The sequence below is a fragment of the Herpailurus yagouaroundi genome, unplaced genomic scaffold, assembly GCF_014898765.1.
Source record: "Herpailurus yagouaroundi ecotype Mexico unplaced genomic scaffold, PumYag 203, whole genome shotgun sequence".
In the NCBI taxonomy this organism is placed as follows: Eukaryota; Metazoa; Chordata; class Mammalia; order Carnivora; family Felidae; genus Herpailurus; species Herpailurus yagouaroundi.
The window spans coordinates 4,692,017-4,715,052 of NW_024412434.1; the positions used below are offsets into that span (position 1 = coordinate 4,692,017).

At 36.1% G+C, this 23,036-nt stretch overlaps 1 protein-coding gene across 1 annotated transcript in view; it reads left to right on the forward strand.

The window, feature by feature from the left end:
* Window positions 1–23,036, forward strand: part of LOC121014636 (coiled-coil domain-containing protein 7-like) — an 82,649-nt gene that overhangs the window by 11,403 nt on the left and 48,210 nt on the right. Inside the window, exons 2-3 of the mRNA XM_040451032.1 lie at window positions 16,754–16,774; window positions 17,107–17,139. Of these exons, the coding sequence (XP_040306966.1) occupies window positions 17,131–17,139 (9 nt within the window). The 5' untranslated portion in view covers window positions 16,754–16,774; window positions 17,107–17,130. The remainder of the gene's footprint in view (window positions 1–16,753; window positions 16,775–17,106; window positions 17,140–23,036) is intronic.

The following is a 23,036-nucleotide window of genomic DNA, read 5'->3' on the forward strand; positions in this document are numbered from 1 at the left end:
GTTCTGACAGCTCGGAGCCTAGAGCCTGCTTCAGATTCTGTCTCCCACTCTCTCTGTCCCTCCCCTGTTCACACACCAACACTCTGTTTCTCAAGAATAAATAAAGATAAAAAAAATTTAAAAAACAGGGTATCAGAATGGATAAAAATCCAAGATCCATCTACATGCTGTCTACAAGAGACCAATTTTAGACCTGAGGACACCTTCAGATTGAAAGCAAGGGGATGGAGAATAATCTATCATGCTACTAGAAGTCAAAAGAAAGCTGGAGTAGCCATATTTATATCAGACAAACTAGATTTTAAACTAAAGGTTGTAACCAAAGATGAAGAAGGGCCTTATATCATAATTACGGGGTCTATCCATCAAAAAGAGTTAACAATTATAAATGTTTATGCACCCAATTTGGAGGAACCCAAGTATATAAATCAATCACAAACAATCTTATTGATAAGAATATGGTAATTGCAGTTGACTTTAATACTACACTTAAAGCAATGGACAGATCATTTAGGCAGAAAATCAATGAAGAAACAGTGGCCCTGAATGATACGCTGGACCAGATGGACTTGACAATATATTTAGGACTTTTCACCCAAAAGCAGCAGAATACACATTCTTCTCGAGTGCACATGGAACATTCTCCAAGATAGATCACATACTGGGTCACAAAACAAACCTCAGTAAATACAACAGAATTGAGATCATACCATGCATATTTTCAGATACAGTGCTATGAAATTTGAAAACCAGAAGAAAATTTTGGAAAACCTCCAAATGCATGGAGGTTAAAGAACATCCTACTAAAGAATGAATGTGTCAAACAGGCAATTAAAGAAGAAATCAAAAAATATATAGAAGCAGATGAAAATGAAAATACAACAGTCCAAACCCTTTGGGATGCAACAAAGGCACTCCTAAGAGGAAAATACATTGCAATCCAGCCTATCTCAAGAAACAAGAAAAGTCCCAAATACAAAATCTGACAGCACACCTAAAGGAACTAGAAGCAGAGCAGCAAAGAAACCCCAATGCCAGCAGAAGATAAATAATAAAGATCAGAGCAGAAATACACAATATAGAATCTAAAAAAAGAGTAGAACAGATTGATGAATCCAAGAGCTGTTTTTTTTTGAAAAAATAAACAAAATTGATAACCCCCTAGCCAGCTTCTCAAAAAGAATAGAGAGAGATCCCAAACAGATAAAATCATGAATGACAAAGGACAGATGACAACCAACAACACAGAAATACAAATAATTATCGGAATACTATGAAAGATTATATACCTATAAACTGGACAACCTGGAAGAAATGGACAAATTCCTAGACCCACACACACTACCGAAACTCAAACAGGAAGACAAAATTTGAACAGACCCTTCACCAGCAAAGAAATTGAATCAGTTATCAAAAATCTCCTGACAAATAAGAGCCCTGAGCCAGATGGCTTCCCGGAATTCTACCAGACATTTAAAGCAGAGTTAATACCTTTCCTTTTCAAGCTGTTCCAAAAAATAGAAATGGAAGGAAAGCTTCCAGACTCATTCTATGATTACCTTGATTCCCAAACCAGAGACTCCACTGAAAGGAGAATTACAGGCCAATATCCCTGATGAACATGGATGCAAAAATTCTCAACAAGATACTAGCAAATCGTTTTCAACAGTATATTAAAAGAATTATTCGCCACAATCAAATGGGATTCATTCCTGGGCTGCAGGGCTGGTTCAATATTTGCAAATCAATCAATGTGATACATCACATTAATAGAAGAAAGGATAAGAACCAAATGATCCTATCAATAGATGCAGAAAAAACATTTGACAAAATACAACATCCTTTCTTTATAAAAACCCTCAAAAAGTTGGGATAGAAGGAACATACCTTAACATCATAAAAGTCATGTATGAAAAGCCCACAGCTAATATCATCCTCAATGGGGAAAAACTGAGAGCTTTCTCCCAGAGATCAGGAACATGACAGGGATGTCCAGTCTCACCACTGTTGTTTAACATAGTGTTGGAAGTCCTAACCTCAGCAATCAGACAACAAATTAAAATAAAAGACATCCAAATTGGCAAAAAGAAGTCAAATTTTCACTTTTGGCAGATGACATGATGCTCTACATGGGGAATGCAAAAAACTCCATGAAAAATCTGCTAGGACTCATACATGAATTCAGCAAAGTTGCAAGATATAAAATCAATGTACAGAAATAGGTTGTATTTTTATACACCAATAATGAAGCAACTGAAAGAGAAATCAAGAAATCGATCCCATTTACAATTTCACCAAGAACCATAAAATACCTAGAAATAAACCTAACCAAAGAGGTAAAAGATCTGTATGCTGAAAACTGTAGAAAACCTATGAAAGAAATTGAAGAAGACACAAAGAAATGGAAAAACATTCCATGCTCATGGATTGGAAGAACAAATATTGCTAAAATGTCAATACTACCCAAAGCAATCTACACATTCAATGCAATCCCTATCAAAATTGCACCAGCATTCTTCTCAAAGCCAGAACCAACAATCCTAAAATTTGTATGGAACCAGAAAAGACCCCAAAAAGCCAAAGTAATGTTGAAAAAGAAAAAGCGGGAGGCATCATAATCCCAGACTTTAGTCTGTACTACAAAGCTGTAAGCATCAAGACAGTATGGTATTAGCACAAAAACAGACACATAGACCACAGGAATAGAATAGAGAATCCAGAAATGGACCCACAAATATATGGCCAACTCATCTTTGACAAAGCAGGAAAGGGTATCCAATGGGAAAAAGACAGTTTCTCTAGCAAATGATGCTGGGAGAACGGACAGCAACATGCAGTAGAATGAAACTAGACCACTTTCTTACACCATACACAAAAATAAACTAAAATGGATGAAAGAACTAAATGTGAGTGAGGAAACCATCCAAACCCTTGAGGAGAAAACAGGCAACAGCCTCTTTGACCTCAGCCACAGGAATTTCTTGCTTGACACGTCTCTAAAGGCAAGGGAAATAAAAGCAAAATGAGCTATTGGGACCTTATGAAGATAAAACCTTCTGCATTGTAAAGGAAACAATCAACAAAACTAAAAGGCAACCAACGGAATGGGAGAAGATATTTGCAAATGACACATCGAATAAAGGGTATCTAAAATCTATAAAGAACTTACCAACCCAACACCTGAAAAACAAATAATCCAGTGAATAAATGGGCAGAAGACATGAATAGACACTTTTACAAAGAAGACATCCAGATGGCCAACAGACACATGAAAAGATGCTCAACATCATTCATCATCAGGGAAATACAAATCAAAATCACATTGAGATACAATCTCATACCGGTCAGAGTGGCTAAAATTAGCAACTCAGGAAACAACACATACTGGTGAGGATGTGGAGAAATGGGAACCCTCTTGCAATGTTGGTGGGAATACAAACTGGTGCAGCCGCTCTGGAAAATAGTGTGGAGGTTCCTCAAAAAAATTAAAAATAGAACTACCCTACAACCCAGCAATCCACTACTAGGAATTTATCCAGAGGATACAGGAGTGCTGATGCATAGGGGCACATGTACCCCAATGTTTAAAGCAGCATTTTCAACAATAGCCAAATTATGGAAACTGATGAATTGATAAAGCAGATGTGGTTTATACGTAAAATGAAATACTACTTTGCAATGAGAAATAATGAAATCCTGACACTTGCAGCAATGTGGATGGAACTGGAGGGTATTATGCTAAGTGAATTAAGCCAGTCAGACAAAGACAGATACCGTATATTTTCACTCATATGTAGAACGTGAGAAACTTAACAGAAGACCATGGGAAAAAGGGAAGGGGAAAAATAGTTTCAAACAGAGAGGAAGGCAAACCATAAGAGACTCTTAAATACAGAGAACAAACCACATTGATGGAGGGGCAGGGGAGGGGAGAAAATGGGTGTTGGGCATTGAGGAGGGCACTTGTTGGGATGAGCACTGGGTGAATCCAATAATTTATTACGCCCTTTTGATGAATTGACCATTTGGTATTATGAAATAGTAGTTCATATGTCTGTGGTAATATTTCTCATCCTGTAGTCTGCTTTGTCTGATATTGATATAGCTACTCTAGTTTTCTTATGATTAGTGTTGTCATAGTATCTCTTCTACTTAACCTATTTATATCTTTCTATTTGAAATGTGTTTCATATAGACAAACCTTTTTTTTTTTAAATTTTCAGTCTGGTGATAACTGCCTTTAGTTGGAGTGTTTTGAATGTATGCATTTAGTATAATAATTAACAAGTTTGGGTATAAGATTGCCATTTTTGGGGGGATCTGTTCCCACATCTTGCCCTGACTTAATTTACTTGAATCATTTTTTAGTATGTCATTTTGTCTCCACTACTGGTTTATTATCTATAATCTCATTTTATCAAACAAATTTTTAAATTAATATGTTAGAAATAAACAGTAGAAAGTTTGTCTTTTTTTTTTTTTTTTTTGCCAGGTAGTTTTGTGTAACATGTAACATGAAAATTGCAATTACTATAATGGAATAAAAAATGTGATTTCTTTTTATATACTTAAATCTCATATTCTAAAATGTTAAATTTCTTTTTATGACATTCTAATTTTAAATAGTCCTTAAATACCAAGAATATACAAATATATCTCCCAACTTAAGAGAATAAAAAGGTATGTCTAAATTATTTTTAATTAGTTCAGATTCGTTATACTTTAACAACCACAATGGAAAATAGTATGGAGGTTCCTCAAAAAGTTAGAAATACCATTTGATCCAATAATTCTACTACAGAATATTTATTGTGTTTATTGAATATTCTACTAAAGAAAATGAAAATACTAAGTTGAAAATATATCTGCAACCGTATGTTTATTGCAGCAGTATTTACAATCACCAAGGTATCAAAGCAGTCCCAAGTGTCCATCAATAGATGAATTGGTAAAGATGATGTAGTATGTACACAGTGGAATATTACTTAGCCATAAAAAAGAGTGAGATCTTGCCATTTTTTGGCAATACAGATAGACCTAGAAGATACTGTGTTAAGTAAAATAAGTCATACAGAGAAAGACAAATGTCATATGGTTTCACTATATGTGGAATCTGAAAAACCAAATAAAGAAACAGCAGAATCGGATCTATAAATACGGAGAACAAACTGATTGCCAGAGGGGAGGAGGTAGAGGATGGGCAAGATGGGTGAAAGGGAGTAGGAGATATAGGCTTCTAATTATGGAATCAATAAAATCATGGGAATTAAAGGTACAACATAGGGAATATAATCAGTGGTATTGTAATAGTATTGCATGGTGATAGATGGTAGCTACATTTGTGTAGCATAACTTACAGAGTTGTTGAATAACTATGTATACCTGATACTAATATAACATTGTGTGTCAAATATACTCAAATTAAAAAGAAAGTAACTATGTAATTAAATATAAAATACAAAAAATAACACATTTTTGGTTTTTGAATCCTCTTTTTTCATATAATATAAAAGACAAAAAGGGGCGCCTGGGTGGCGCAGTCGGTTAAGCGTCCGACTTCAGCCAGGTCACGATCTCGCGGTCCGTGAGTTCAAGCCCCGCATCGGGCTCTGGGCTGATGGCTCAGAGCCTGGAGCCTGTTTCCGATTCTGTGTCTCCCTCTCTCTCTGCCCCTCCCCCGTTCATGCTCTGTCTCTCTCTGTCCCAAAAATAAATAAACGTTGAAAAAAAAAATTAAAAAAAATAATATAAAAGACAAAAAACATAAATCATTTATAAATCTATGTTAATGAGCACACAATGTGTAAAAGCCTACTTCATGACAATAAAAGGGGAGGGTGAAGCTGTATAGGAACAGAGATGTATAATTTTAAATTTAAGTTAGCACTAATTCACACTATAAAAGTTTATGATATTCATTGTAACCCTAAGGTAACTACTAATAAATAATTTTAAAATATACAAAAAAGGCAAATGAGAAAGGAACCAAAACAGTATATTACAAAAAAATTAAACTAAACAAAAGGAATTAATAGAGGAACTGAGTTTCTTAAAAAGTATGATATACAGAAAAATAGCAAACCGACAGAAATAAATCCTTCTGGGTAGGTAGTTACATTAAACATAGATTAAATTCTGCATTCAAAAATCAGATTGGCATTTCTATTTTTAACTTGTTTCAGGAGTCTCTATACTGTTTTCCACAATAGTTTCACCAACTTACAATACCACCAACAGTGCACAGAGTTTTCTTTTCTTCATATCCTTTCCAACATTTGTTATTTCTTTCTCTTTTTTATACTAGTCATTCTGACATCTGTGAAGTTATTGTTGTGGTTTTGATTTGCATTTCCCTGATAATTAGTGATATTGAGCATCTTTTCATGTGTCTATTGGCTATCTGTGTGTCGTCTTTGGAAAAATGTCTATTCAGTCTGCCCATTTTTTAAATTGGATTGTGTTTTTCTCCTCCTCCTCTTCTTCCTCCTTTACTTCTTCCTCCTCCTCCTTTACTTCCTACTCCTTCTCCTTCTTTTTCTCCTGTTTCTCCTCCCCTCCTCCTCCCCTTCACAGCTTCTCCTCCTCTTCCTTCTTCTTTTTGGTTTTGAGTTGTATAAATTCTTTGTATATTTTGGATATTAACCCCTATCAGATATATCATTTGCAAATGTATTCTCCCATTCAGTAGATTCTCTGTTTGTTTTTAGACGGTTCATTTGCTGTGAAAAAGCTTTTTATTTGGTTGTGATCTTAATAGTTTATTTTTGCTTTCATTTCCCTTTCTTTAGCAGACCTAGCTAGAAAAATGTTGCTATCATTGGTGTCAAAAAAATAAAAAAAAAAATACTGTCTGCATTCCCTTCTAGGATTTTTATGGTTTCAGGTCTCACATTTAGGTCTTTAATTCATTTTAGCTTATTTGCATGTATTATGTAATAAATTGATCCAGTTTCATTCATCCATTCATTTGTTTTAATTTACATCCAAGTTAGTTAGCATATAGTACAATAGTGACTTCAGGAGTGGAATCCATTGATTCATCCCCTACATATAACACCCAGTGCTCATCCCAACAGGTGTCCTCCTTAATGCCCCTTCCCCATTTAGCCCATCCCCCTACACACAACCCATCCGGCAGCTCTCAGTTTGTTCTCTAAATTAAGAGCATCTTATGTTTTGTCTCCCTCCCTGCTTTTATATTATTTTTGCTTCCATTACCTTATGTTCATCTGTTTTGTATCTTAAATTCCACATGTGAGTGAAGTCATATGATATTTGTCTTTCTCTGACTAATTTTGCTTAGCATAATACACTCTAGCTTCATCCACATTATTGCAAATGGCAAGATTTCATTCTTTTTGATTGCCAATAATACTGCCATTGTGTGTATGTGTGTGTGTCTAAATCTCTTTCATACATATATGTATGTATGTATACACACACACACATACACACCACACCTTCTTTATCCTTTATCCCTTCATCCGTCAATTGACATTTGGGCTCTTTCCATATACTTTGGCTATTGTCAATAGCACTTCTATAAACATTGGGGTCCATGTGCCCCTTTGAAACAACATACCTGTATCCTTTGGATAAATACCTAGTAGTGCAATTGCTGTGTTGTAGGGTAGTTCTATTTCTAGTTTTCTGAGGAACCTCCATACTGTTCTCCAGAGTGACTGCACCAGTTTGCATCCCCACCAGCAGTGAAAAAGGGTTCCTCTTTCTCTGCAACCTTGCCAACATCTGTTGTTGACTGAGTTGTTAATGTTAGCCATTCTGACAGGTATGAGGTGGTATCTCATTGTGGTTTTGATTTGTATTTCCCTGATAATGAGTGACATTGAGAATTTTTTCATATGTTTGTTGGCCATCTGGATGTCTTCTTTGGAAAAGTGTCTATTCGTGTCTTTTAGCTTTTTCTTCACTGGATTGTTTTCTGGCTGTTAAGTTTGATAAGTTCTTTATAGATTTTGGATACTAACCCTTTATCTGATAAGTCTTTGCAAATATCTTCTCTCATTTCATCAGTTGCCTTTTAGTTTTTCTAATTGTTTCCTTCTCCATGCAGAAGATTTTTATTTTGATGAGGTCCCAATTGTTCATTTTTGCTTTTGTTTCCCTTGCCTCTAGAGACATGTTGAGTAAGAAGTTGCTGTGGCTGAAGTCAAAGAAGTTTTTGCCTGCTTTATCCCCTAGGATTTTGATGGCTTCCTGACTTATGTTTAGGTCTTTCATCCATTTTGAGTTTATTTTTGTGTATGGTCTAAGAAAGTAGTCTAGGTTCAATCTTCTGCATGTAGCTGTCCAGTTTTCCCAACACCATTTGCTGAAAAGACTGTCTTTATTCCATTGAGTATTCTTTCCTGCTTTATCACAAATTAGTTGGCCATACATTTGTGCATCCATTTCTGGGTTCTCTGTTCTATTCCTTTGGTCTATGTGTCTGTTTTTGTGCCAATATCATCCTGTCTTGATTCTTACAGCTTTGTAGTACAGACTAAAGTCTGGGATTGTGATGCCTTCCACTTTGGTTTTCTTTTTCAACATTACTTTGGCTTTTTGGGGTCTTTTTTAGTTTCATACAAATTTTAGGATTGTTGGTTCTGGCTTTGAGAAGAATGCTGGTGCAATTTTGATAGGGATTGCATTGAACGTGTAGATTGCTTTGGGTAGTATTGACATTTTAGCAATATTTTAATGACAGCCTAGCTGGATACAGAATTCTTGGCTGTATATTTTTCCAGTTCAGCATGTTGAATATATCCTGCCACGCCTTTCTGGCCTGCCAAGTTTCTGTGGATGGGTCTGTTATGAACCTGGTCTGTCTTCCCTTATAGGTTAAGTACTTTTTTTCCATTGCTGCTTTCATAAATCTTTCCTTTTCTATGTATTTTGTGAATTTGATTATGATATGCCTTGTTTATGGTCAGTTTCTGTTGAAGCACAGGAGTTCTCTGTGCTTCTTGGTTTTGATGTCTGTGTCCTTCCCTAGGTTAGTTAGAAATGGTTTCCACTGTGATTTGCTCACATAGACCTTGTACCCCTTTTTCTCTCTCTGTATCTTCTGGGACTCCTATGATTTGGATGTTATTCCTTTTTAATGAGTCACTGGGTTCTCTAATTCTTATGTCGTGCTGTTTTGCCTTAGTTTTCCTCTTTTTTTCTGCTTCATTATTCTCCATAATTTCACCTTCTATATTGGTGATTCATGGCTCTGCTTCATCCATCCTTGCTGCCATGACATCCATTCAAGATTGCATCTCAGTTTTACCATTTTTAATTTCGTCCTGACTAGATTTTACCCCTTTTCCTCTGCAGAAAGGGATTCTATGCTTTTTCAACCCCAGCTAGTATTCTTATTATTGTGACTCTAAATTCTAGTTCAGACATCTTCCTTATATCTGTGTTGATTAAGTCCCTGGCTGTCCTTTCTTCCTGTTTTTTCTTTTGGGATGAATTCCTTCATTTGGTCATTTTTGGAGGAAGAAAAAGAATTAATAAAATAAAAAAATTAAAATTAAAAAATTAAAAAGAACGTAAAAAGTTAAATAAAGGAAGCTAGATCCTGGTGTGTCTTCATCTGGTTATTGAAAGAAGCTTGATAGAATAGAGGAAAAAGGGAAAGAAAGAAAAGTAAGGATATGCTTAAAAATTTTGAAAAAGTATATAATAAAATAGAATAAAATGAAATGAAGAAAGTAAAATAGAATAAAACATTTCCAAAAATATAGTAAAAATTAAAAAAATTAAAAGACAGAAAATAAAAATAAATTTTTTCTTTTTCTGTATCCAAGAATAAGAAAAGAAAAATAAATGAAACAAAAAAAAAAAGAAAACAGAATAAAGAAGTAATGAATAGATGGAGCAGCAAACAGAATGAAATCCCAATAAAATTACATCCAGTTTCCCCTAGAAGTCTAACTATGAAGCACTTTATAGTTCGTACACTAAGCAGGCAGAGAGACTTGTGCTCTAGGGTCTGAGCTTGGTTGGCACAGTTGGATGAGGCTTGGTGTAATGGCTCTGTTCTCCCACTATGTGGCTCTGCTTAGGTGACTGGGGTGGATTGGTGTGGCATGCATGCATGGGAAAGGTTTAATTGATGTCACCCAGCTTCCCAGTCTCTGGTGTCAGAACTCTGTGTTCTCAACAACCAGTCATCAAGTACCCCTCCTTTGTCTCCAGCTTCCATCCACTTCCTGTTTCTACACTGTACATATCCAAACTGTCAGCCTGCCAGGTGGCACCTTCCTCATGAATTATATCTCATATGGGGCTGTGTTTCCATACCCCTCACTTCTGAGAGCCCTGCAGCATCCACTCTGACCCTCTAGGGGGCGCCCTTGCTGGGCAATGGCTGGCTGCCGGCTTGCCCCTGGGAACTTTTGTGTGGTCGTGCTTTTGCAGTGGTTCAGAGATTGTGGATGGTGCCTACTTGTCCCAGAAAAAGTTCCTGTGATTGCATGGCAGCAGAGGTTCAGAGATTATGGCAAACGCAACACACAGCCAGTGCTAGGTTTCATCTGAAGCACCCTGGTGTCTTTGTTCCACCAGCAAACATGGCTGTTCTCTGGGGTCCACTGGGACCTTTGCCTGTAGGGAGCCTCTGTGGCTTCTACCAAATTCCCTCCTGGCAGGGGAACCACTTCTTCCCATGTGGGCTGTAGACCCCTCGGACCTCACTGTCTGCTCCTGAGGATTCACCCTTCCCACCAGAGCTCCATCAGGTATTGAGCTGTGGAGTTTTTTCCAGACTCTGTGCTCCTCTGTTTATAGAGTGCTAATGGTATTGAAACCGTCTCCTTTTTCCTTTCTCCCTTTCTTGTTCGGTCACTTGTGGGTATTTCCACTCTTTCTCTTTCTCTGCAGCTACTTTTGGGGGAGTGCTTTTCCTGCACTCTCCCCCCTTTATGTTTCCTCTATCTGCAAAAACAGCTCCCTATCCTCTGTGGCTTCTCTCTCCCCCAGTTCACCTCTCTGCTGTGTACCTATTGAATTCTGTGGCTCAAGTTATGCAGATTGTTGTGTTAGTCCTCAGATCAATTTTCTAGCTGTGCAAAATTCAGTTTCATTCTTTTGCATATAGCTCTCTAGTCTTCCTAGCATCATTTATTGAAGAGAGTGTCTTTCCCTATTGTATATTCTTGCCTTCTTTGTTGTGGATTATTTGACCATATAAGCAGGGTTTATTTGTGGATTTTCTATTTTGTTCCATTGATCTATGAGTCTATTTTTGTGCCAGTATCATACTGTTTTCATTACTACAGCTTTGTAGTGTGTCTTTTTTTTGTTTGTTTGTTTTTAGAGAGAGAGAGAGAATGCAAGCAGTGAGAAGGGCACGGTGGGGGCGGGGGGGGGAAGAGAGAGAGAGAGAGAGAGAGAGAGAGAGAGAGAGAGAGAATCTCAAGCAGGTTCCATGCTCAGCATGGATTCTGATGTGGGACTTGATCCCAGAACACTGAGATCATCACTGAGCAGAAATTAAGAGTTTGAGCAGAAATTAAGTTAGATGGTCAACCAACTGAGCTACCCAGCTGCCCCACTTTGTAGTGTATCATGAAATCTGGACTTCTGATACCTCCAGCTTTGTTTTTCTTTTTCAAGATTGCATTGGCTATTTGCAGTCTTTGTGGTTCTATATAAATTTTGGGATTACTTATTCTAGTTTTGTGAAAATGCTAGTATGTTAGTATTTTGATAGGGATTGCGTTGACTCTGCAGATTGCTTTGGGTAGTATGGACATTTTAAGAATATTAAATCTTTCAATCCATTAGCATGGAATATCTTTACATTTGTTTGTGTCATCTTCCATTTCTTTCATAAGTGTTTTATAGTTTTCATAGTACATGTCTTTCACCACCTTTGTTAAATTTATTCCTAGGTATTTAGTTTTTGTTTTGGTATAATTGTAAGTTCTCTTAACTTCTCCTTCTGCTAATTTCTATAAGTTTATAGAAATGAAACAGATTTCTGAGTATTATTTTTATACACTACAATGTTACTGAATTAATTTCTTATTTCTAATAGTTCTAATAGTTTAGAGTTTTCTGTGTGTATTATTATGCCATATGGAAATAATGACAGTTTAACTTCTTCCTTACCAAAATGAATGCCTTGCATTTTTTTTCTTGCCTGATTGCTATAGCTAACACTTCTTTCTGTGTTGAATAATAGTGGTGAGAGTAGACATCCTGTTTTGTTCCTGACCTTAAGGGAAAAGCTCCAAATTTTTCCTCATTGAGTATGATGTTAGCCATTTAAAAAAATTTTAATATCTATTTATTTTGAGAGTGGGGAGGGGCAGAGAGGAGAGAGAGAATCCCAAACAGGCTCCATGCCTGATGCGGGGCTCAATCTCACAAACTGTGAGGTCATGATCTGAGCCAAAATCAAGAGTTGGTTGCTTAACTGACTGAGCCACTCAGGTTCCCCGGCCCTGTTTTTTTTTTCCCTTTTCTTTTTCCTTTTTTTTAACTATATGGCCTTTGTTATGTTGATGTATGCTTCTTCTAAACCCACTTTATTGAGAGTTTATCATCAATGGCTGTTGATTTTTGTCAGATGCTTTTCCTGCACCTATTGGGATGATCATATGGATTTTAATCCTTCTCTTTTGTTGATATGAAGTTTCACATTGATTTGCAAATATTTAAATTTCTTTTTTTTTTAACGTTTTTTATTTTTGGGACAGAGAGAGACAGAGCATGAACGGGGGAGGGGCAGAGAGAGAGGGAGACACAGAATCGGAAACAGGCTCCAGGCTCTGAGCCATCAGCCCAGAGCCTGACGCGGGGCTCGAACTCACGGACCGCGAGATCGTGACCTGGCTGAAGTCGGATGCTTAACCGACTGTGCCACCCAGGCCCCCCAGATTTGCAAATATTGAACCATTCTTGCACCCCCAGAATAAATTCCTCTTGATCACAGTGAATGATCCTTTTAATGTATTGTTGAATGTGGTTTGCCTGTATTTTGCTGAGGATTTTTCCATCTATGTTCATCAGAGATATTGACCTATAGTTTTTTTATTTGTGGTGTCCTTGTCTGATTTTGATATTAGAATTATGTTGGCCTTATAAAGTGAATTTGGGAACTTTCCTTTTTTTTTCTATTTTTTGAAATAGTATGAGAATAAGTACTATTCTTTAAGTGCTTGGCAGAATTCACCTATGAATCTGTCTAGTCCTAGACTTTTATTTTTTTGGCAAGTTTTTGATTACTGATTCAATTTCATTACTAGTATACTAGTAATTGGCCTTCAGATTTTTCTATCTTCCTGATTCAATTTCTAAGAATTTATTTATTTCTTTTAGGTTGTCCAATTTGCTGGTGTATAATTTTTCATCGTTTTCTCTTATATTGCATTGTATTTCTGTGGTGTAAGCTGTTTATTCTCTTTTGTTTCTGATTTTATTTGAGTTTTTCTTTTCTTTTTTTTTTTTTTTTCCTTGATGAGTCTGGCTAAGGGCTTATCAATTTTGTTTATCTTTTTAACAAACCGGCTCTTGGTTTCATTCATTGATCTTTTCCTTTTTAAGAAGTCTTATGTTGGGGCGCCTGGGTGGCGCAGTCGGTTGAGCGTCCGACTTCAGCCAGGTCACGATCTCGCGGTCCGTGAGTTCGAGCCCCGCGTCAGGCTCTGGGCTGATGGCTCAGAGCCTGGAGCCTGTTTCCGATTCTGTGTCTCCCTCTCTCTCTGCCCCTCCCCCGTTCATGCTCTGTCTCTCTCTGTCCCAAAAATAAAAAAAAAAAAAAAAAAAGAAGTCTTATGTTATTTATTTGTACTCTGATCTTATTATTTTCTTACTTTTAATCTCTTTGGGCTTTGTTTGTTCTTTTCCTAGTTCATTTTAATGTAAGGTTAGATTGCTTTTGAGCTTTTTCTTGTTTCTTGAGGTAGGCCTGTGTTGCTATCTCCTCTTAATACTGATTTTGCTGTGTCCCAAAGATTTTGGGCTATTGTGTTTTCATTTGTCTCCATATATTTCTACATTTTTCTTTGATTTCTTCATTGACTCATTGGTTGTGTAGTAGCCTGTTGTTTAGCCTTTACATGTTTGTGTTCTTTTCATTGTCTTATGATTGAGTTCTAGTTTCATACCACTGTGGTTGAAAAAGATGCATGGTATGATTTCAGTATTTTAAAATTATTCAGACTTGTTTTGTGTCATATGTTAATATGATGTCTTCTGGAGAATGTTCCATGTGCACTTGAGAAGAATATATATTTCGTTATTTTGGATGGAATGTTCTTTATATATGTGTTATGTCCAACTAGTCTAATGTGTCATTCAGAGATTCTGTTTCCTTATTGATTTTCTACCTGAATGATCTATCCATTGATGTAAGTGAGATGTTAAAGTCTCCTCCTATTAATGTATTATAACCAGTTTCTCCCTTTATGTCTGTCAATATTTGCTTTACATATTTAGGTGCTCTAATTTGGGTGCATTCATATTTATAATTGTTATATTCTCTTGTTTGTTCTCTTTATTTTATTATTACGTAATGCCCTTTTTGTATTTTATTAGTCTTTGTTTAAAACATGGATGGAGCTAGAGAGTATTATGCTAAATGAAACGTCAGAGAAAGGCGAATGCCATATGATTTCAGTCATGTGGAATTTCAGAAACAAAACAGATGAACATAGGGGGGAGAAAGAGGCAAACCATAAAACAGAGTCAATTTTAATTTTTTTAAGTTTATTAATTTTAAGAGAAAGAGAGAAAGAGTGAGAGTGAGCATGGGCAGAGAGAGAGGGAGAATGAGAATCCCAGGCAGGATCTATGCTGCCAGTGCAGAGCCTGACGCTGGGCTCAGTCTCATGAGCTGTGTGATCATGACCTGAGCCAAAATCAAAGGTTGTTCACTTTAACCAACTGAGCCAACCAGGCATCCCAGACTCCTAACTATTGAGAGCAAACTGAGGGTTGCTGGAGAGGACGTGGGTGTGGTGATGATGGGTTAAATGGATGATGGGTATTAAGGAGGACACTTGTGATGAGCACTGAGTGTTACATGTAAGTGATGAATCACTAAATCTACTCCTGAAACTAATATTGCACTATATGTTAACTAACTGGAAATTAAATAAAAACTTGAACAAACAAAAGAGTAAGGTATATACTGATTACCTTGCCTATAGTTTTTTCTTACATTTACTTTTCTAAGAATAAATTTTGTTGTTGTTTGTTAGGTTAGAATGTGTGGTGAAATCGTTTGGGAGCCTTTGAATTTCTGAAAACAGTTTCATTTTGGCTTCACATTTAAACGATAAATAAAATTAGAATATAAGTTTAATATTTTTCCTGGGAACTTTATATACATTCCTCTACATTTTCATAGAATTTTCATTTTCTGTTTAGTGTTTGTGTAAAATTGATTTTCCTCACTTCTGGTCAGTTTTCATTCTCCACTTTTATCAGTAGTGTTCTAGGTTCAGCATTACTAGAACTGAAGATGTAGGTTTCCTCAGTAGTTGAGAAAGGCTTTGTTCTCTGGGCTTTTAGTGGTTTAAACAATTGTTGAACTCTGGCTATAATGAATGAGTGAATTGATATATGATGGTTTCCTATCATCTTCTGAGATAGGAAAGGAGGTTTTGAGAACCTTGGAATCTCTTGATAGTGGAAAGAATGAGTTTATTCCAAGGTAGTGTGCCTCAGTGAACATTAGTTTCTAAATCCTTATGCAACTAAAAATATTTCTCTTCAGACATGGATATTTATTTACTTTGGTACTTTTTGTTGAGGATCTCAGCCCTTTTTGCTTAGATTTTTGATTTCTTATTATTTAGCACAGTGATTCTCAAACTTTAGCATGCAATGAAATCAATTGGAGGGCCAGTTAAAACAAAAATTGCTGGCCCTACTCCCAGAGTTTTTGATTCAGTTGGCTGGGATGCGGCCTAAGAATTTACATTACTAACAAATATGATTGTTTAGGTGATGCTGATGCTCTTGGTTTGGGGACTACACTTTTTGAACTCTTGATTTAGTGTTAGTATGGCAAAAAAAAATTTTAGACTAGTCTGATTTTTCACTTCAGTAACTTTTTTTTCCTGCCCTAATGAATGTAGTAATTTTTTTTTAACAATGTAATTCAGAACTTTTATCTGGATGTGATAGAATGGGCTTTTGTGTGTGTGTTTCAAATGTAATCATTTAAACATTATATTTTCTAAGTGGTAAATATTGGTATTTAGGATTGTGTGATTCATTTTGGATATTCAGTTTCTGTCACAGTTTCCCAAACCAGTTGTATGCATTTCCTATTAAAAATATCAAGTAGTAGTATAATATTTTGTATCTCAATTTTTAGGCCCTTCAACAGAGCAAGTTTTACTGAAGACATAATGTTCTTATGATAATGCTTTTCATTATTATACTCTATGCTTTATGAAAAAAATACTCTATGCTTTATGAAAAAAATCTCTTCCAAGAGGAATCTTAATTTTATTCCTTATTTATATTAACTAATATATGAAATAAAAAATGTACATTATTTTTTGGTATCATACTATATAATGGTGGACAGTTTTCTAGAACTGAGTTGTCTATGCATGATGTACTAAAAACTATATCTGTAATTATAAAAATGTTATCTTGGATTGTAGATTTATAGTTTTATTTTAATAATTTGTATATTTTTCTTATTGAAAATTATAGAGAATTAAATAGTTTATCATATCATAACATAGTGAATAATTTTATATTTAAATGTTTTAATTAAAACTTTATTTTCCAGATTTTGGAATCTCTTTTTAAGGTATGTTCAATATATTACAGTTTAAGCCTACTGAAATTATAATACAGAAATACACACTAATGAAGAAGAGGTTTCTAAGTTTTGAGGAAGTAAAAAGAACTCCCAAACTTGCAACTATATAAATTTTAAAATGTTATATTCCAGTTGTATGTTGCATTAGCCCCATTCTGAACCCTAGGATAAATGATGTTTGGTTCATGACTAATATTTGATAGATGAAGTACACACACACACACACACACACACACACACACACACACACACCTGTACCCACCCACATGTTTGAATAACTTGTCAATAAGTATTTCTTTCTTTCTTTCTTTCTTTTTAAGTGGTTTCAGCTACAGGTCAATCAGATGGAGGAGGTAAGTATAACATTTCTTAATTGTGAATTAAATTGTTATTTTGTCTCATTTGAAAATCAATTTGAAATTAGTTAAGATTTTTTGAATAACTATTGTTTATAATCTTTTGACTTAGGTAGAGAAGGAACTAAAGGTTAGAATAAAATGTTTCTCCTTGATTACACACTACATTCCTGCATGTATCTGAGATGCTCTGAGTTTGACACATTCTTTCTCTTAAAAATAAATAATGGAAATTTAATTATCATTCTTTCCTAATTTATGTAAAAGAGTCAGTGACAAGGAAAAACTTATATCAGCTTAAACCTTTCTCCTGTATTTAAAAAACATGTATGATATTATAATATGCTTACTTATAAAATTTTATATTGGTTTTATTTAAATTTAATGTTATTTTCATGATTTTTTTTATACTTTAGATTTTCAGATGTTTTATGACCATTTTGAAAACTATCGGTCTCTAACCTTAAGGGTTTTTAATTCCATTTTGGGAAAGACTTTATGCTGTTTTTTTTAAGTTTATTTATTTATTTTGAAAGAGAGAGAGGGAGCATGAGTGGAGGAGAGGAAGAGAGAGAGAGAGAGGAAGAGAGAGAATCCCAAGCAGGCTCCACACTGTCAGTGCAGAGCCAGACGTGGGGCTTCAACCCACGAACTGTCAGATCATGACTTGAGCTGAAGTTGGATGCTTAACCGATTGAGCCACTCAGGCACCCCCAGGCAACTCATTCTTGAACTAAAAATTTCTGACTTATCAATTATTGCTTTAAATACTATTCTGGCCATTCTTTGACTTCATCAAGACTACTGGTTCATTCATTCCTTTACCTTCCTGCAGTATTTTTTACTTATTTTTCTTTTTAGCTTAGACAGTAGGTACTTAATCACAGTGAATTTCTTAACTTCCTAATATTGTTTACCTCTTTCTCTTTTCATTGCATTTATCTAACAAAACTTAAACTTGAATAAATGCAAATATTTACTTTTTGGGCCTTTAGCTTAGTTGTAAAACAATGATGAAGAAAGTGACATGATTATTCAGACATAATTATTTCGAATATTGCCTGGCAATTCTATTGCATTTCTGAAATGAATTTCAATCCTTTTCAGCCATCATCTCAAACCTATATTCCCTCAGTCCCATTTTCATTTACACTCTCAACGAGTCACTTGAAATGCCTGATATATAAGCCACCGGTTAGAACTCCTAAATTACCAAACAGTTTATTTAAATCCATGCTCATTCACTCCTCCTTTCTTCTTTTTTTTTTTTTTTAATTTTTTTTTTCAACATTTATTTATTTTTGGGACAGAGAGAGACAGAGCATGAACGGGGGAGGGGCAGAGAGAGAGGGAGACACAGAATCGGAAACAGGCTCCAGGCTCTGAGCCATCAGCCCAGAGCCTGACGCGGGGCTCGAACTCACGGACCGCGAGATCGTGACCTGGCTGAAGTCGGACGCTTAACCGACTGCACCACCCAGGCGCCCCTCCTCCTTTCTTCTTATTAAACAAATATTGTTCCTCTTCTTACATATGACTCATTCTTTTACTTGTTTTGGATCTTATCTTAAGAAATTGATTAATCATTCTCACATATTAAACTTTTCCTAACCAATTGTATTCTTCCTTTCAGATTTTAAATATACTAATGTCTCTCTAATTTGATGCCACATTCCCTCCAATTACTGGCCTATTTCTTTTTTGCCCTTCATAACCAATCTTTAAAAAAAATTGTATGCAAATTTACTCATAAGGGAAATAGTTATTACATTACTGTTGGGTGACTCAGTTGGTTAAGCATCTGACTTTGGCTCAGGTCATGATCTCATGGTTCATGGGTTTGAGCCCCGCGTTGGGCTCTGTGCTGACAGCTCAGAGCCTGGAGCCTGCTTTGGGTTCTGTGTCTCCCTCTGTCTGCCCCTTCCCTGCTCACGCTCTGTCTCTCTCTCTCTCTCTCTCTCTCTCTCTCTCTCTCTCTCTCAAGAATAAATAAACATTAAAAAAATTATTGTTTTTTTTTAAATAAAGGCAAAATCAAAGATTTATAAAAGAGAGGAGAGAAAAAGCCTTGAAGATAGTTGAGGAACAATAAAACTAGTTGAGTCTTTTATAAAAAAAAATTATTAGCTGATAAATTGGCATCTAGTGAAGAGGTTAATCTGGATATTCTCTCCTTGAAAGAGCCAACTAGGGCTATCAAAAATAATTGGAGTTTTTGTGGATTTTCTATAAAAACTTAACAGTTTAGCTGAGGGCCATACTTTGAAACTTCAGAGCTCATTTTTTTGGCATCAATTTATTATATATACTCTTTTCTTCCAAAGCATTTCTCAGCCTACCCTGATTAGATTCTCTCTCCATAATAAAGAAAACATTCTGTTTGGTTCTACGAAACTTTTATATTGTCAAATTCAATAGGAATTTTCTTTACCTTAGCTATACTTGACATTGTCAATCATTTCGTCATTTTTAAAACACTATTTCTTTGACTTTTGTGAATTATGCTTTCTTGGCCACTGTTTTACCTCTTTAGCTGTTTCCTTTTTAGAACCACCTTTATTTTATAATCAATAAATATTTGAGCGCCTTGAGATTTCATTCTATATCCTCCTTTTTTTTTCTTTACTTTAAACTTACCCCTAGGCAACCACAACCGGTTTTTCAATTTAAGTGTTACATTTATACTGGTAATTTAGAAATGTACACTTCTTGCTCAAAATCATCCTCTGAACTCCAGATGGGTATATAATTACCTACTAGACTATTTCACCTCACACCCAATGGATCAAAACCAAGAATTTTTTTACCCTTAAACTTACACTTCTTCCAGTGTTCCCTGTCTCAGTGAATGTTTTATCCAGTTGGGTAAAACAGAAGTGTGGCGATTAACCTTGACAACTTGATTTCTTAATATTCAATACATTCCTGAGTCCTTTTGATTTTATGTCCTAAATAGCTTTCATATATGTTGATCTTTCTCTGTATCTACTATTTACACTTTAGTGCCAGTTACCATCATTTCCAGTATTTCTGAAATCCTGGTGTATGCATTCATATTCACAAGGAGGAACCTTTAGTATAGAACTAAACTTCTGGTCAGGAATTCCAAATTTTTCAGTTTTTAAATCCATAATTAATTATTATGAATAACTACTAAATTTGGTGTGTATTAGATACATTGCCAATGTGTTTGTATTATCTTATGACTTTTGATGAATGGTTTCTTAAATATGTTTGATGGATCATGTTTAAATATTACCCAGGATACCTGTTCGAAATGCCCATTTCAGAACTCCATGTCAGAGTTCCTGAATTAAAGTTCTTTTTGTATGTGTATAGGTTAGCAATATGCCTTTTTAATAGGAATTCTTTAAAAAAATTTTTATTCTTTCTTTATTTTTGAGAGAGAGACAGTGAGACAGAGTGCGAGTGGGGGAGGAACAGAGAGAGGGAGACACAGAATCCAAAGCGGGATCCAAGCTCTGAGCTGTCAGCACAGAGCCTGACATGGGGCTCGAACTCATAAACCACAAGATCATGACCTGAGCCAAAGTTGGATGCTCAACTGACTGAGCAACCCAGGTGCCCCTTAATAGGATTTCTTAGAGGATTATTATGTATACTAGCATTTGAGAATCTTGGAATAATCTTGTTTTTATTGCTGACACATTTTATTGATAGTACATGCTGGTGAGGCTAATGCCTGCGGTCATGTTACATCAACAGAGATACATGTTGAAGCCTTCAGAATGTGTGGTGAGCTGCACTAGAGAAATGTAGGATTAGCACATAGGCTATGTATTTCAGAGCTGTTCTGCTGGAACCTGTGCCAAGTAGGTGTCTTTGATGAAATCTTGTAGCTGATAATCTCATTGTCTATTCCATATTCCTTTAGTTCTGTGATATCATCTCTTCTCCCAGAAAGGACTCATGTTTAAATTGAATTCTTAACAGGAAATGCAATGTATCAGTTAGGGTCTAATCAAAAGATAAAAACTACACTGTAATTTGAATAGGGAAAGTTCAACATAAAGAATTACTAATATAGGAGAATCCCTACCAAGAGGTAAAGGCAACTCTAAAGAATATAGGGATAGAAGATATAAGGAACAGCCTCTATTGATAGGATGGAAGCAAAGTACTTAAAGAAGGAACGAATCTTAATACCCCCATCCTTACCCTGTCCCTAACCCAGGGCTAAGGTCCAGAACTTGTGAAGAAGGAGCAGCTGTCATCACTGAGTTTTCTGGGGTGCCATACTGGTGGAACCAGGACTTACTGGGAAGTTGGTCATAAGGGTGATACATTGGGAAGCCATCCTCTCTGGTACTGGGGAAAGCCATCTTCTGGAGAGGTGCTGTTCCTTTTACTGTCTCCAAGGGTGGTATGCTGGAAAGATTCCTGAAGGGGTTTCTGCACTGGTAGATTTTGTAAGAAGTTCTAGGAGAAGCTACCTGAGGGAATGAGCCATGCCAGGGACCTTATGAGGAAGACACCTATGGGGTGGTGCTATTGTAACTTTTTGGAGGTGAGCTCTACTAGGTATACTATGCAGTGCCCTAGGATTAAGCAGAGAGAGATGACAGAACTAGGAAGAAACCTGCTTCTTTTTGTAGTGTCTAGAACTCTCCATTGATAAAGGTTAACATGCTACCTGTCAGAAATGTTCCACTATTGTAAGCACAGCAATGAAGAATGGATTTTTAATTAAAAAAAATTTTTTAACGTTTATTTATTATTGAGAGACAGAGAGAGACAGAGCATGAGCAGGGGAGGGGCAGAGAGAGGAGGAGACATAGAATCCTAAACAGGCTCTAGGTTCTGAGCTGCTAGCACAGAGCCTGACGTGGGCTTCAAACCCACAAACCGCAAGATCATGACTTGAGCTGATGTCAGATGCTTAACCAACTGAGCCACCCAGGTGCCCCGATTTTTAATTTTTTTTAAGTTTATTTATTTTGAGAAAGAGAGAGAGAGAGAGAGGGAGAGAATGAGAGAATGAGCAGGGGAGGGGCAGAGAGAGAGGGAGATAGAGAATCCCAAGCAGGCTCCACACCATCAGTCAGAACCCGATGTGGGGCTCAAACCCATGAACTGCAAGATCATGACCTGAGCTGAAATCAAGAGCTAGTTATTTAACTGACTGAGCCACCCAGGCATCCCTAATTTTTTTTAATGTTTATTTGTTTTTGAGAGAGACAGAGTGTGAGTGGGGGAGGGGCAGAGAGAGAGGGAGACAGACTCCGAGGCAGGCTCCAGGCTCTAGGCTCTGAGCTGTCAGCACAGAGCTCAACATGGGGCTCAAACCCATGAACTGTGAGATCATGACCTGAGATGAAGTCGGATGCTTAAACTGACTGAGCCACCCAGGTGCCCCAAGAATGGATTTTTATTTTATTTTATTTTTTATTATTTTTTAGTACAATATATTTTATTATATTATTATGAAGCCCTTGTTTTACCAGCCTATTCAGTGGAGACAGCAAAACTGGACAGTCAAGCTTATGAAGATATGTAAGAATCCTCTTTTTAAAAAATGTTTATTTAAATTTTATGAATTCTTTATTTTTTCAATTTATTTTTTTAAAATTTATTTATATAAAGTGTTCTTATCTTATTTGGCCATTCTTTATATATAATTTATTGTCAAGTTAGCTAACACACAGTGTATACAGTGTGCTCCTGACCTCAGGGGGAGATTCCTATAATTCATCACTTACATACAACACCCAGTGCTCATCCCAACAAGTGCCTTCCTCAATGCTCATCACCCATTTTTCTCACCCACCTGACCCCCCCCACCCCCATCAACCCTCAGTTTGTTTTCTGTATTTAAGAGTCTTATGGTTCCCCCCCCCCCCGTAACTATTTTTTTTTTCTTTCCTTTCTCCCAT